Source organism: Myotis brandtii, unplaced genomic scaffold (genome assembly GCF_000412655.1).
Source record: "Myotis brandtii unplaced genomic scaffold, ASM41265v1 scaffold144, whole genome shotgun sequence".
Classification (NCBI taxonomy): Eukaryota; Metazoa; Chordata; class Mammalia; order Chiroptera; family Vespertilionidae; genus Myotis; species Myotis brandtii.
Genome location: NW_005355159.1, coordinates 1,857,092 through 1,872,312, shown reverse-complemented (window position 1 = coordinate 1,872,312; position 15,221 = coordinate 1,857,092). Strand labels below are relative to the sequence as shown.

Genomic DNA, 15,221 nt, shown 5'->3' with positions numbered 1-15,221 from the left:
ATCACTGGAGCAAGCAAGCCTCCTGCTCGCTTCAGCTGCCTGGCTGCTGGCCGCCATCTTTGTTGGCAGTTAATTTGCATATCGCCCTGATTAGCCAATGGGAAGCGTAGCGAAGGTACGATCAATTACCCTTTTTGTCTTTTATTAGATAGGATAAACTTGCTTAATTAGACCTGTTTTCTGATTTAGCTAAACTTTTTCCAGCACAGTGAAGCACCCCAACTTCTCTTTCAGGTAATTGTCAGCAACACAGCAGTAAATATCAACATGAAGCAGATTATTATTGTAGATCATGCAGGGAGAACAAAGGGTAAAATATTTAACTGCAGCAGTGTTTGACTATATTCTGCACAGTGAGAAAACTTGAAGTCATTTTCAAGTTCCACCATTTCTTACTTCTTTCCAGTCGGGTCAAGTTTCTACATTTTTCTAAATCTCCATTTTCCAGCTAAAAAAAGAAAATAGGATTCTACTGAGTCTCCTATCTACGTACTCCAGGAGGATCAAATGAGATGAGGCACAGGAAAATGCTTCACAGACATTTGGTTAAACTGTAAAATGTCTGCACCTGGGTATAAAGCAAGTCGGGTTCCTGGGCTGAAGAAACTCCAAGGAGACTAGTTGCTAGGGAGAAGAGGCCAGGCGTTCCTATGCGACGTCATTACCTGGTGCCCACAGCGACCGTTTCCGGGCTGGGCTGGGCTGTGGGCCACATTTTGCGCCATGGGGTCTTGGCAGCATTGGCTGCAATTTGTTGGGGTGTCGCTCTGGGGTGGTGCAGGGCCTGTGTCCTACTTGGGGGAAGCAGAGTGCTGGTTTTGTCGGTGCCAGGTCCATGGTGTTATTTATTTTTAAACTAGAGGCCCGGTGCACAAAATTCATGCATGGAGGGGGTGTCCCTCAGCCCGGCCTACACCCTCTCCAATCTAGGACCCTGCAGGGGATGTCCGATCCCTGTGGGACTGCTGCCTAACCGCTGCTCACCTGCCTGCCTGCCTGATCACCTCTAACCACTCTGCCTGCCTGCCTGATTGCCCCAACCTCTCTGCCTGCCTGCCTGATCGCCCCTAACCACTCTGCCTGCCTGCCTGATCGCCCCTAACTGTTCTCCCCTGCCGGCCTGATCGCCCCTAACCACCTCTGCCTCAGCCCCCACCACCGTGGCTTTGTCCAGAAGGACATCCAGAAGGATGTCCGGAAGACATCCGGTCTAATTAGCATATTACCCTTTTATTAGTATAGATGGCCCATGCACTTCACAGCAGCTCCTGCATTGAGTGTCCACCCCCTGGTGATCAGTGTGCATCATAGCTACCAGTTAGATGGACGAAAGGATGGGCACTTAGCCTTTTATATATAGAGAAAATGAACTTTAGATCTAGGCTTTCTAATCTAACTCATTATTTTATGGATTAGAATTAGAATTAGAAACTCAGAGACATTAATTAAAGGACCTATCCTGGATAAACAACTAGATTATCTGTTTAGGAACTGGAGAAATCCTCATGTTCAGACAGTCAGAGAGGTAGCGTCCCAGCAAAGTAGACAAGTAGAAGATGAGGCAGAACAAAGGAATCTCCAAAGATACCATAAATAGGGAGAAAAAAAATGAAGAATCACACAAGGTAACAACAACATGAAAGCAGGACCGGCAAGGAGGAGGAGGACTGCCACTCACATCTGAGAGGTGTTTGAAAACCGAGCACTGGTAAGTCATGGTGGTAAACTTACAAAGCTTTATATTCTATGAAGCAGTTTCATAACCTCTAAGCCTCAGAAGACAATTAATCAAGAATTTTCCCATTTTTATGGATTAGATAAGTTGCCCCAAATGAGTGATAAATAATGACAGAGTAGGACTAGACCTTCATTTTCCTATTTTAGAGGCTCTTTTCACTACACAATGCTGCAGGATTTAACTGTTTTTCTCAGAGCTCCAATTTATAGTCTCAGATCCCCTACCCTGCAAATGCCACTTTAGTTTCCTATCAGTTTTCTATTCAGCAAATCCAGAATAAATGAAATCTCCTATGGAGGTACAAACATAACTATATATTTTAAATGTGAAAAAGCACATTACCTAACTGAGGGGTGTCCATTTCTACACCATCACTAAAAAGTGGTGTTTTCATCCAATATGCAGTGTCCTGTTCCTCCGGAGACACAGGGGAGCCCTGAAGCATGCCACCAAGACATCGCCCAATAAGAAGAGCAATTGTTCTTTCCAGATCTACAAGCCACACCCAGGACTGGGCTGGCTGAGGTAATGGCACGCCAGCAGGATCGATTAGTTCTGGCCCTCCTGAAGACAAAAATCATTAGTAATTGTGTCCTTATCAGGTATTCAAGATTCTCAAGCTTTCTCTTGCATTATAATAAGACGTTGAAGCAAAATAATTTTACAATGAAAAGAAATTATAACACTTTCTGTATATATTCCCTTTACTAATTTAAAACATATTCAGATAAGTTATACTATCAAAATTTTCCTTTGTAAAATTATTAATTTTAAGATAAACATTAAAATAGTATATGACAGAATTAACCCAAAGGATTCTATTCCTACTTTTCATTATCCAGATCAAATTTTACCATAAGAGTACTTGAAACAACTCATCCATCCAGAATCAAAACAAGGTTGATTTAGTAAAATTACATTTAGTATTAATACTTTTAAAGCTTGAATTGAGAATTATACTAAGATCCAGACCCATGCTTTCTTTTTGTACATTTGCTTTCAACAGTTCGTCACATTAAAAAAAAACTAAAAAAAAACTATACCATAAAGATAAAACTTAACCATAAAGATAAAAACAGATATCAGTGAAATTGTGTGTAGGGGGGATTAGTGGGGGAGGGGAGAAACCAGATCAATAAATCCAAAATTGGTTATTTGAAAAGACTAATAAAGATGCATAAACTGCCCTGATCGATTTGGCTCAGTGGATAGAGCGTCGGTCGGTCTGTGGACTCAAGGGTCCCAGGTTCCATTCCAGTCAAGGGCATGTACCTTGGTTGCAGGCATATCCCCAGTAGGGGGTGTGCAAGAGGCAGCTGATTGATGTTTCTCTCTCATCAATGTTTCTAACTCTCTATCCTTCTCCCTTCCTCTCTGTAAAAAATTAATAAAATATATATATTTTTTAAAAAAGATGCATAAACCTCTAATAAAAGTAATCTTTCAAAAATTAGGAATAAAAGCCCTGCTGGTGTGCCTCAGTTGGTTGGAGCATCATCCCATACACCAAAAAGTTGAAGGTTCAATTCCCCGGGAGGTTGTGAGTTCGATCCCTGGTCAGGGTGCATACAGGAGGCAACTGATTAATGTTCCTCTCTCATACCAATGTTTCTCTCTCTCTCTCTCACTCACTCTTCCTCTCCCTCTCCCTCTCCCCTCCTACTGATTTTCTGTCTAAAAATCAATAGAAACATATCCTTGGGTAAGGATTTTTAAAAAATGTTTTTTAATTAGGAATACACAAGAGGATTTAACAGAGATTTTAAGAAACCATGAGTAAATATTATGAACAATTTTATATCAATAAATGAAAACCAACAAATGATAATTTCTGGGAAAAAATCAATTTCCAAAATGGGCTTGATAAAAAAACAAAAAAGCTGAAAGAGAACAAAACCTCTAAGAAAGAAAACTAATAGCCAAAGTCTATCTAAAAAAACCAGGCTCAGATAGTTTTATAGATAAAGTCTTCTAAACCTCAAGAAAAGATAATCCCTATCTTACACTAACTATTTCAGAAAAAAAAATGGGGGGGGGGGGGGGGGGAAGGAAGATTCTAAGCTGATATTATGAGGTTGGTATAATGGTGGTAGTAAAAATAATGCAACAATAATAGCATCACAGAAAAATTATAGAAAAATATCAATTGTAAGCACAGATGCGGAAATCCAAAATAAAATGACACCTAATCACCTAATGCAAAGTTCTGAGATGCTTTTGCAAAGGAAGGGTAAACCTCGAATGGCTCCATATTAAGCCTAATCAACATCAGCTGTAACCTAAACAACACAGCTGTAACCTTGACACTTGACTTCATCTACATCCAGTTGTCACAGAACCATACAATGTTAAAGTAATATAGGCCCTCAATGTCATCTTGTCAACCTTAATCTTTCCAGGAGAAACAAACAAAGGCTTTAAGAAGTTGTAAGTGACTTGCCCAAGATCAGACAGCCAAATTACTAGCAGAGCCAAGACTAAAATCTAGGATCTTTTTATGCATTAGTCCAAGATCAAAACATGTGACCTCACTTAAACTTGAAACGTTTTAAAATTGTAGTAATGAAACTTCTTTGATAGCCTTAGGACAGAGAGACTTCAGTGGGAAAACACACTGTTTTCTAGACATGATATTTTAAGCTATATTCAAATACACAGAATCATCAGCATTTTATAAATTAAGCGATTTCAAGTGCCTTGCCTAAAATCAGAATGTTATTTCCTATAAAATATCTAAAAGGGAAAACACAGAAAAACAGGTTCCCAATTCCCATCTTTTGCATTCAGTTTAGCTATATATCCAACCAAAATAAAAAATATTTTACTGTCAAAGAGATTTAAAAATAAAAATTTGCACTTAATAAAATTTTTAAAAAAAATATATTTTTATTGATTTCAGAGAGAAAGGGAAAGGGAGAGATAGAAACATCAATGATAAGAGAGAATCATTGATCAGCTGCCTCCTGCACACCCCCTACTGGGGATGGAACCCACAACCCAGGCATGTACTCTTAACCGGAATGGAACCCGGGACCCTTCAGCCCACAGGCCAATGCTCTATCCACTGAGCTAGGGCAAGAAATAAAACTTTTAAAATCAAATTCATCTATTGACTATAAAATGTGTCCTTATGCTGCTGACTGAATTATGAAAGAATGCTTTTCTGCCCTGGCTGGTGTGACTTGGTTGAGCATTGTCCAGTGCACCAAAAGGTCACTGGTTCAATTCCCAGTCAGGACACATACCCAGATTGTGGGCTCAATCCCAGGTCAAGGCGCATATGGGAGGTGACCGATAGATGTATCTCTCTAATATTGATGTTTCTCTCTTCCTCTCCCTTCCTCTCTCTTAAATTAATAAGAATATTATAGAAAAGAAAAGGAAACAATAGAAAAGAAAGCTTCCCTATCATCCATTGTAACATGTATTCTAATTTAAACCATGTCAAAATTTAGGTAAAAAAAAGTTTCTTAGAATCAGTAAAATATACTATTCAAACCTGCTGACCATAAAAACATCCTACTCATGACATTATTATATATGAGCAACTTCGTAATGTTTTCCCATATAAGAGCCCACTTTAGACTATAATCTCTGAGAAGATGACAACTTTATCTTTTTCATTACATAACACATCCAAGTGTCAAACAGAATTTACCTGATGAATGCAAAGAGGAAAAACTTTTCTCAAAAGGATTATTTGCTCTTTTACCATCTTTACTTACCATGAAGAGGCCACTGTAACTCTTGGTCTTCTAAAAGAGCAGCAGCTGGCAGGAGTCTATTAAGGCAATCAAGAGGTGGCAACAAGTCGAGGAGGTAACTCAATAAAGGCCGAGCCACGGACACAGGGAGTAACAGTAGGGAATTAACAATCTGGCAGAGCATACTGCCTGCAGCTGAGACATATATCACATCTATGAAGGGTAAGAAATTCAACATGGATCAATTCAACATGTTATGAACTTAAAAACCAATAAATTTTAACTTAGAACTACAGTACACTAATTCAGTAACTCTTTGTTGAACACCTACCTGGTAGGTGGCGTGATATTAGTATTTACTCACTTGCAGAGAGTGCCACCAACAGACACTTTGTGGGAAAGTATAGGTATCCTCATGCCAAGAAATTCAAAAGATTATAACTCCTTCCCTTAAAATGCATTATGAATTTCTGATTCACAAATCTATCCTTTTTAGGTTTACTCAAAAAATATTTCCTGAGTACCTATACAACATACCAAGCACTGTTCTAGGTGAGATACAGCCATGAAAAAAGACATAAAAATTCCTGTCCTCATAGTGCTTACATTTTAGTAAGGGTAGCCTTTTATGTTTTTTAAACCAAATTTACTTTTTAAAAAATTAACATCACCTCAAAGCATCTATCTTTTTATTATCACTATCGGTTTTAAATCACATTTGTTTCAATACTTCATTGTATTTTGGGTGGATCATTCAGAGATGAGTTGTTTGAATGGATTAAATTTTAATGCCCGTGCAACAGCAAAATGGAAATGTCTAGTAAGCAGTTTCTTTTTTCAGTGGGGGAACTTCAGAGTAAATTGGTTTTGGACAGACATAGTGAATTTTAGTTGCCTTTAAAACAACCAAAAAAAAAAAAGACACCAGTAGGTAACCAGAGAAAGGCCCATGTGAAAAGGGGAGTTCTCAGCTAGGTGCAGATACAGGAGTCAACATACATATGGTGGTTAAAAGCAATAGGACCTGATAGGATCATTCAGGGAGAGATAAGGGTTTAGGGCAAAAGTCAGAGGATCATACACATTAAAAGGCATGTCCAAGAAAGAGGAGTTTATAGGAACCAACAAAAAACAGTGACCAGAGATATATGAGTAAAAACAGATTATGACTACACAGAAGCCCAAGGAAAAGAAGGCATTTCAAGAAGAAAAAAGGAACACTGGAAAATGTTGAAGGTAAAGAAATAGCAAATTAAAAATCTCACTTTATGCCATTTAAAATTAATCACTTTGAGTATATATCATCCAACACCTTAAAATTATAGGCCTCTGTCATGCCAATAGCTTCTTTTAAGATTAACCAGATCAATCACTATTACCATCACCCCAAAATCAACCCAAATCAAAGGGGTTTTCAGTAAGGAGATTCAAGATCATCCTTATTCTACTCAGAGGTTTCAGGCCCTCATAAGGCTTTGGAAAGGCTAAGGACTCTTATTTTATAACCACTGATTACATTTGAAAGCTAGTTCTAAACATACCTCTTAATTTTTCTCCAACACTGCCATTCCAAGGACTTTCTTTGAGTAAATTTGCAGAACGTGAATAAATATCTGTGGCATGAGGCAACAAGAGCTGAAGATGTTTATGAAGCAATGCCACACTGCTTGAATTCTGAGGGGGAAAAGTTGCTAAATTACTACACTTTAAAAGATTCAAGGTACACAAATGTCATGGCTTAACCAAATATCTGAGTTTCAAGGTCCAGAGATCACCATAAAAGGCAAAGAATCACATACCTCGCTAATGTTATTGATGTGACAAAATGCCAGCAGCTGTTTCTGCAGTGAACACAGCAGTTCATGAAGATGAGCAGGCTGACTGTTCTCCGAAGATGATGTTCCAAGCAGAAATTTATCACTATTCTTTTCTAGCTCTCCAAATGCTTGATCCTAAAATGATACATAAATAAAGATCATATATGAAGTGCTTGAAAATGAAAGTAATGTCCTACCATAAATAATTATAACTTAAGAAGCCATTGTCTTCTTTCTTCAATATTATAGATTTTTAAATCGTTGCTATGTTGTTATTAGCTATAAGATTTATCAAAAAATCTCAATTTGTTTTTCCATTAAAGAAACAATACATATTTCACCAAAGAAATTTTGAAAATACAGAAAATAATAGGAAAATAGTACAGTACCCAAAGACAACATATTTCAACATTTTAATGCTATTGTTTTCCAGATTTCTGTAAAGTTTTTGTTTTCACATGCTTGTGAATTTCTAACATCACAATTCTTAAAAAGGAAATTTATTTCTGACTATAAAAGAAATAAGTGGACTAGCACTGGCCAGGTAGCTCATTTGGTTGGAGTTGTCCCATACACCAAAAGGTTGTGGTTCCGATTCCCCAGTCAACGGGCGTACAGGAGGCAACCAATCTCTCAATCTCTCTCTCTCTCCCCTCCCTCTCTGTCTCAAATCAATTTAAGAAGCATGTCCTCAGTTGAAGATTAAAAAAAAAAGTAAAATAAATAAGTGGACTAAGTAGAGATGATAATTAAATATAATATGTGATCCTGGATTGAAAGGGAGCTGCTATAAAGGACAATTTAATGGGACAATTATAGAAATTTGAATATAGACTATATATTAGACTAGAGGCCTGGTGCATGAAATTTGTGCACTGGGGGTGTGGGGGGCGTCCCTCAGCCCAGCCTGTGCTCTCTCGCAGTCTGGGACCCCTCTCTCCTTACCACCCACCTGCTTGCTGCTCCCTACAGCTCGGCTCGCTGCTCCTTAGTGTTGCTGCAGAGGCTCCCGCCACCGCCGCTGCGTTCACCAGTCATGAGCCCAGCTTCTGGCTGAGCAGCACTCCCCCTGTGGGAGCACACTGACCACCCCTACGTTGAGCGTCTGCCCCCTAGTGGTCAGTTCATAGCAACCAGTCATTCCACCATTCGGTCAATTTGCATATTAGGGTTATATTATATAGGACTAGAGGCCCGGTGCACAAAAATTTGTGCACTGGTGGGTGGGGGGTGTCCCTCAGCCCCACTTGTGCCCTCTCACAGTCTGGGACCCCTCGGGAGATAACGACCTGCTGGCTTAGGCCCGCTCCCGGGTGGCAGAGGGCAGGCCCAATCCCTAGGTGCAGCCCCTGGTCAGGCTCAGAGCAGGGCCGATTGGGGAGTTGGGGCGCCGCCCCCTGTCATGCACAGAGCAGGGAGGATCGGGAGGTTGCGATGCCACCCCCAGTCATGCTCAGGGTAAGGCCGATTGGGGGGTGGGGCACCACCCCCTGTCACACTCAAGGCAGGGTCGATGGGGAGGTTGCGGTGCCACCCCCTGTCACGCACAGAGCATGGCCCATCAGGGGGCCCTGTCACACACAGAGCAGGGCCCATTAGGGGGTTTGGGGCTCCGTACCCTGTCACACACAGAGCAGGGCCCATGGGGGGGTTGGGGCGCCTTCCCCTGTCACACACAGAGCAGGGCCCATGGGGGGGTTGGGGCGCCTTCCCCTGTCACACACAGAGCAGGGCCCATGGGGGGGTTGGGGCGCCTTCCCCTGTCACACACAGAGCAGGGCCCATGGGGGGGTTGGGGCGCCTTCCCCTGTCACACACAGAGCAGGGCCCATGGGGGGGTTGGGGCGCCTTCCCCTGTCACACACAGAGCAGGGCCCATGGGGGGGTTGGGGCGCCTTCCCCTGTCACACACAGAGCAGGGCCAGTCAGGGGGTTGGGGAGCTCCCCCCTATCAGGCACAGAGCAGGGCAGATAGGGAGGTTGTGGCCCCGCCCCCTGTCACACATAGAGCCGCAGGGCGATCAGGGGTTTGGGCGCTGCCCCCTGTCATGCTGCTCCAGGGGCCAGGAGTCCTTCGGCTCCGCCGATCCCGGTGCTGGGAGGCATATTACCCTTTTACTATATAGGATAGAGGCCTGGGGGCCGGCTGGTTTGCCCTGAAGGGTGTCCTGGATCAGGGTGGGGGTCCCCACTGGGGTGCCTGGCCAGCCTGGATGAGGGGATGATGGCTGTTTGCAGCTGGTCACACACCCTTCAGGGTGGGGGTCCCCACTGGGGTGCCTGGCCAGCCTGGATGAGGGGATGATGGCTGTTTGCAGCTGGTCACACACCCTTCAGGGTGGGGGTCCCCACTGGGGTGCCTGGCCAGCCTGGATGAGGGGATGATGGCTGTTTGCAGCTGGTCACACACCCTTCAGGGTGGGGGTCCCCACTGGGGTGCCTGGCCAGCCTGGATGAGGGGATGATGGCTGTTTGCAGCTGGTCACACACCCTTCAGGGTGGGGGTCCCCACTGGGGTGCCTGGCCAGCCTGGATGAGGGGATGATGGCTGTTTGCAGCTGGTCACACACCCTTCAGGGTGGGGGTCCCCACTGGGGTGCCTGGCCAGCCTGGATGAGGGGATGATGGCTGTTTGCAGCTGGTCACACACCCTTCAGGGTGGGGGTCCCCACTGGGGTGCCTGGCCAGCCTGGATGAGGGGATGATGGCTGTTTGCAGCTGGTCACACACCCTTCAGGGTGGGGGTCCCCACTGGGGTGCTGCCTGGCAGTCGGTGCCATCTTGGTTGGCAGTTAATTTGCATATTGCCCTGATTAGCCAATGGGAAGGGTAGCAAAGTTATGGTTAATTACCATGTTTCTCTTTTATTAGATAGGATAGTAGTTCTGAATCAATGTTAAATTTCTTGAATTCTATAAATGTTCTGTTGTTATGTGAGAGAATGTACTTCTTCTTAAGAAATACATGTTTAAGTGCTTAGGAATAGCCAGCATGACATCTGCAACTTACCTCAAATGATTTAGAAGAAAAAAATAGATAGATAGATAGATAAGGCAAATTTGGGTAAAGAATACACGGAGTTCTTTGAATGATTCTTGTAACTCTTGTGTAAGCTTTAAATTATTTCAAGTTTAAAATATTTTTTAAATGCATAATGTAAAAAATTTAGAAAGTACCAAAACTGTATTTTAAAAAACTTAAAAGCATCATTCAGCCAATCACCCAAAGAAAATCACTATTAATATTTTTTATGTATTTCTTTCCTGATTTTTGTGGCTTTTTCATAATATTGCTCATTCTATTTTTACTCTTCTCTTTTCCAACAAATTTACAAATATTATCTATATTTTCATAAACCACCTATATATATAAAACCCTACTATGCAAATAGACCGAACAGCGGAACAACCAAACCGGTCGCTATGATGTGCGCTGACCACCAGGGGGTGCACAGAAAACATGGAAGGCATCAGCAGCAGGCAGCAGAGCGCGGAACATGGCAGGCATCGGCCATGGCAGGATGGTGGAGCAGGTGAGCAGGGGCACCACCATCCGGTGCACCGGTCACTGTCATCCGGGCGAGCCTCTAGTGGTTACTGAAAATTCTTTGCTCCCACATGTTGTGGTCCCGCCCAACGCTCACACCTGCTGCTGGCACCAGCCCCACTCTCACATGCTATTGGCACCGGAGCCGCTGTTCTCATCCACTGCCGGTGCCTGGCTCTGGCCCCAATTGTTTGGTGCCATCAGCAGGTGCAAGTGGCTGGCTGCCGGCCCCAATCGCCCCTCAGGACTTCTCCACCTCCCCCTGCTCCTGAGGGACAATCGGGGCCCGCACCTGCCTCTTGCACTTGCTGCCGGTGATGGCCCCACTCACACATGTAGTCGGCACCAGAGCCGCTGCTCACACGCACTGCCAGCGCTGGGTGCCGGTCCCTATCACTCGGCGCTGTCAGCGGGTGCGAATGGCGGCTGCCAGCCCCTCAGGGCTTCTCCACCTCCCCCTGCTCATGAAGGGCAATCGGGGCAGCAACTGCTGCTCACACACATTGACAGCGCTGGCCCCTCTCGCACCCGCTGCTGGCGCAGGCCCCAATCGCTCTGTGCCATCAGCAGGTGTGAGCAAGGCCGGTGCCATCAGCACATGAGAGAGGCGGCAGCTGGGCTGCCGGCAGAGAGGGGACCAAGGGCCACAGCAGGAGGGGCTGGGCTGGGGCATGGAAGATGGGGCGAGACCCGCCCCTGCGCCCACCGCAGCCTCATGGCCCACAGTTCCTTTGAAGGTGCACAAATTTGTGCACTGGGCCCCTAGTGTATATAAAACTTGAGTCATATAATATTTCATTGAGCATATATATATATGTGTGTGTGTGTGTGTGTGTGTGTGTATATATATCTTATATAATTTAATCATTCCCATATTTTAGACATTTCAGTTGTTTCTAATTTCTTATTATCCTATATAATAAAAGGCTAATATGAAAATTGTCCCTACGGGCGGGAGTTCGACCAACCAGGAGTTAGACGTGTGCTGATCACCAGGGGGCGGCGTGGAACATGGCAAGTGTCAGCAACATAGCGCTGGCAGTGGGCGGCAATGGAGGTGCTGCCAACCCAGATGGACCCTGATGAGAACGGGACCGCAGCGGGATGGTGGAGCAGGTGAGCAGGCAGTGCCAGGCTAAGGCAGGTGCGAAGGGAGGCTCCGGCCGGCGGCAGCAGCAGCAGCAGCAGGCAGCCGGGGGAAGGGAGGCCCTGGCGGGCAGCTGCTAGGGACCCTACCCGTGCACATATTTCATGCACTGGGCTTCTTGTTGGTTATAATTAATGATGCAATGAACATCTTTATGCATAATATATGGTCTGTTTATAATATGCAAAAGAGGATCTCAGAACATTTTAAGACCCTTGCAATATAAGCACCATTATAAGCTGCCAAATAAGCACTATTAGAGAGAAACTGACTGTTTGTATCCCCTCAAAATTCATATGTTGAAGGCTAATCTCCCCAAATATTTTAATAATTGGAAGCAGGATCTTTGGAAGGTAAATTGTTGTGAGGGCAGAGCCCTCATGAATGGGATTATGCCCTTACAAAAGAGATCACAGAGAGCTTGCCTGTGTGAGGACACAGGCAAGAAAACCACCCAATCCTCCAGTGCCTTTGTCCTGGATTTCCCATCTGCAAACTAATTAATAAATTTGTGTTCTTTATAAGCCACCCAGTCCAGGGTACTGATATAGCAGACCAAACAGATTAAGATAATTTATGATTTTAGCCCAAAAGTAGTATTTTATTGCCACGTCCACATAATATACACATCTACCTTAGCCCTAATGACATAATAAAGGAACTACTTTTAATTCAGCATAAATGTTTCTTAAAACTTTGGAAAAAAATTTCAGACAATAACAAGTGGGTATGTGTGTGTGTGTGTGTATATATATGTATGTGTGTGTGTGTGTGTGTGTGTGTGTGTGTGTGTATGTATATATATATCACTGTTCCCATTTCACTTACAGTCAAATATCAAGTCAAATTTACATTCTTAAATCTGAGAGAAAATAATTTATAAGAACTATACTCTAATTTAGTCAACAACCTTTTAATGTAGGCAGAACAAAACGCTAAAACTTATATAGAAGGAAAAGAATATACAGACCTGACACTGAAGAGGTCTAGGAGACAATGTGAAAGGATACACAAACAACTTGAAGTTATACAGTACATTTTGACTCTAAAAATTGCTAAAGGGTATGCAGTTATAATGCTATGGTTAGATGGGGTTATTTGGGCAAGGATTCCTAGAATAAGGCGGGGGGTGGGTTGGTAGGTGGGAAGATAGCAACCAAAGAACTTGTATGCATATATGCATAATCCATGGACACTGACAATAGGGTGGTGAAGGTCTGGGGCAGGGAGTGGGGGTGGACCAGAGGGGGTCAATGAGGGAAAAAGGGGACATATGTGATACTTTCAACAATAATGATTTTTTTTTTTTAAGTTACAGATTGGTAGACAGAAGAGCAAGCAGAAGATAGGTATGCCATGTGCAGGAGATAAGAGTGGTATGTAAACCAAATGATAAAAGGTCTGAAAAAGTTTTAATTTAATACAATCTTGTTTTTTAATAAAACAAGGTTATTCCAGCAGTAGGATACTGAGAAGACACCAATAGTGAAAACAGCTATAACACTACTATTAATATTAGGTCCTGATGGCCTGAGTTAGAACCTATAGAAATTAAAAGAAAAAAAGAGATGGATCTAAGAAACACCACAAAGTAAAAATTAATGGCCCCCTAATACAGGAAAAGCTACAGTGTCCACCTTCTTTTCTCCAGTTGAACAGCCTATTCTTTCTTAGTGCCAATCATATTGTTTAATTATAAGATTATATCTGGTAAGGTCAATCATGATTATACCCATCCTCATTATTCCTCTCTTGCAAAATGTTGTTGACTATTTGTATCTGTTTATTCTTGTACATTAACATCAAAAAAAAATTTGGTAAAATTCTAAAATAAATCTCTTTGGGATTGTCAATTATAAGTCAGTAGGCAGCCACAATATTTCAGAAGATTTGACATGTTTTCGCCCTATGGAAGAGTGGAATCTAGAGCTTTATTTCATTAGTCTTTAAATGTCAAAATATCTTGACTTAAAGTGATATCTTCCACCTCTAAAAACAAAGAAAACAATAAGAGCTTTATTATTATTATTATTATTTTAAGCACACACACAAAAAGAACTTACTGTATAAAATCCTAAATTTCTTAAGAGAGTCTTCATCAAAATTTCAGCTAGATGGGTGTCTGGATGGCAGCTCTGAGTGCCATAAGGTTGATCTGACAGGTTTCCGTAGCCAGTACACACAGAAGAGAGGTCAGCAGCATCAGAGGGTGAACTATAGCCAAGTAAGGAGGCTACATGGGTATGATCTTGCAAACTTGTCAGAATGATATCCAGTTGCATTCTCTAAAGAAAAATATTTCCATTGATAAAATAGGAATTAGTTTAAAACTCACTAGAAAACAAAAAAGATCCCAGAAAAAAACTATACTAATGATGCTAAATAATCCACTTCATATCCTGATTAACAATAATCTTTTAGCAAGTAAGTGATCAAAAGAAAAGCTATCTGGCCCTGGCTGGTGTGGCTCAGTTAGTTGGAGCATCATCCCATACTCCAAAAGGTAGCGGGTTCGGTTCCCAGTCAGGGCGCATGTGGGAGGCAACTCTTCAATGTTTCCCTCTCACATCGATGTTTCTCCCTCCCTATCTTTCTCTTTTCCTCTCTCTGAAAAAAAAAAAAAAAGAAAGAAAAATTTAAAAAAGAAAAGCGCTCCCATTAATACCACTTGGGAAAATGCAACTTAGAGTTTTATTCCACTCTTTATTATAAAACCTAAAACTCTAAGCTAAAATGGCATACTCTGCATAATGATTTTAGCACTGTACATAGAAAGGAGTCAGAAACGTCAACAAATAAACTATACTACACATTCTTCTACAGAATTACCAATGAAACTATTTATTCTAATGTTTAAAATATATAACTGAAACCTAAGCTAATGCAAAATACTCATTGCAAGGCACCTGTGAATATTATATTACAAGGACGCACCATTTTCCCCAGGCATGTTTAACTCTACAATTGATTGTTCTACTTGATTAAGCAAAATGTACTTACTTTAATGTACAGAAGATATTAAAAAAAGAAAATAAGCACACTCATATCATCAAATACTTTTTCATAATAGTCATCTTTTACTTTTTATGTAAGCAATTTCAGACAAAGTTCTGGACATGGAATCAATAATAGTGCATGCCCTTGATTTCAACTCAGTACATTACAAATAAACTAAAAGGTCTCTGATTTGAAAGTATAAGCAACACTGGAAAAATTAGCCATAATTTTAATAATTACCCCCATAATTTAATAAGTTATCATTTACTTCA

At 42.1% G+C, this 15,221-nt stretch overlaps 1 protein-coding gene across 11 annotated transcripts in view; it reads right to left on the bottom strand.

The window, feature by feature from the left end:
• Window positions 1-15,221, bottom strand: part of HERC1 (HECT and RLD domain containing E3 ubiquitin protein ligase family member 1) — a 159,282-nt gene that overhangs the window by 105,519 nt on the left and 38,542 nt on the right. For all 11 annotated transcript variants that reach the window (XM_014535483.1, XM_005861075.2, XM_005861080.2 and 8 more), the window contains 5 exons: window positions 14,016-14,237; window positions 7,242-7,394; window positions 6,984-7,116; window positions 5,464-5,655; window positions 2,081-2,302 (listed from right to left, as the gene is read on the bottom strand). In XM_014535483.1, the coding sequence (XP_014390969.1) occupies window positions 2,081-2,302; window positions 5,464-5,655; window positions 6,984-7,116; window positions 7,242-7,394; window positions 14,016-14,237 (922 nt within the window). The remainder of the gene's footprint in view (window positions 1-2,080; window positions 2,303-5,463; window positions 5,656-6,983; window positions 7,117-7,241; window positions 7,395-14,015; window positions 14,238-15,221) is intronic.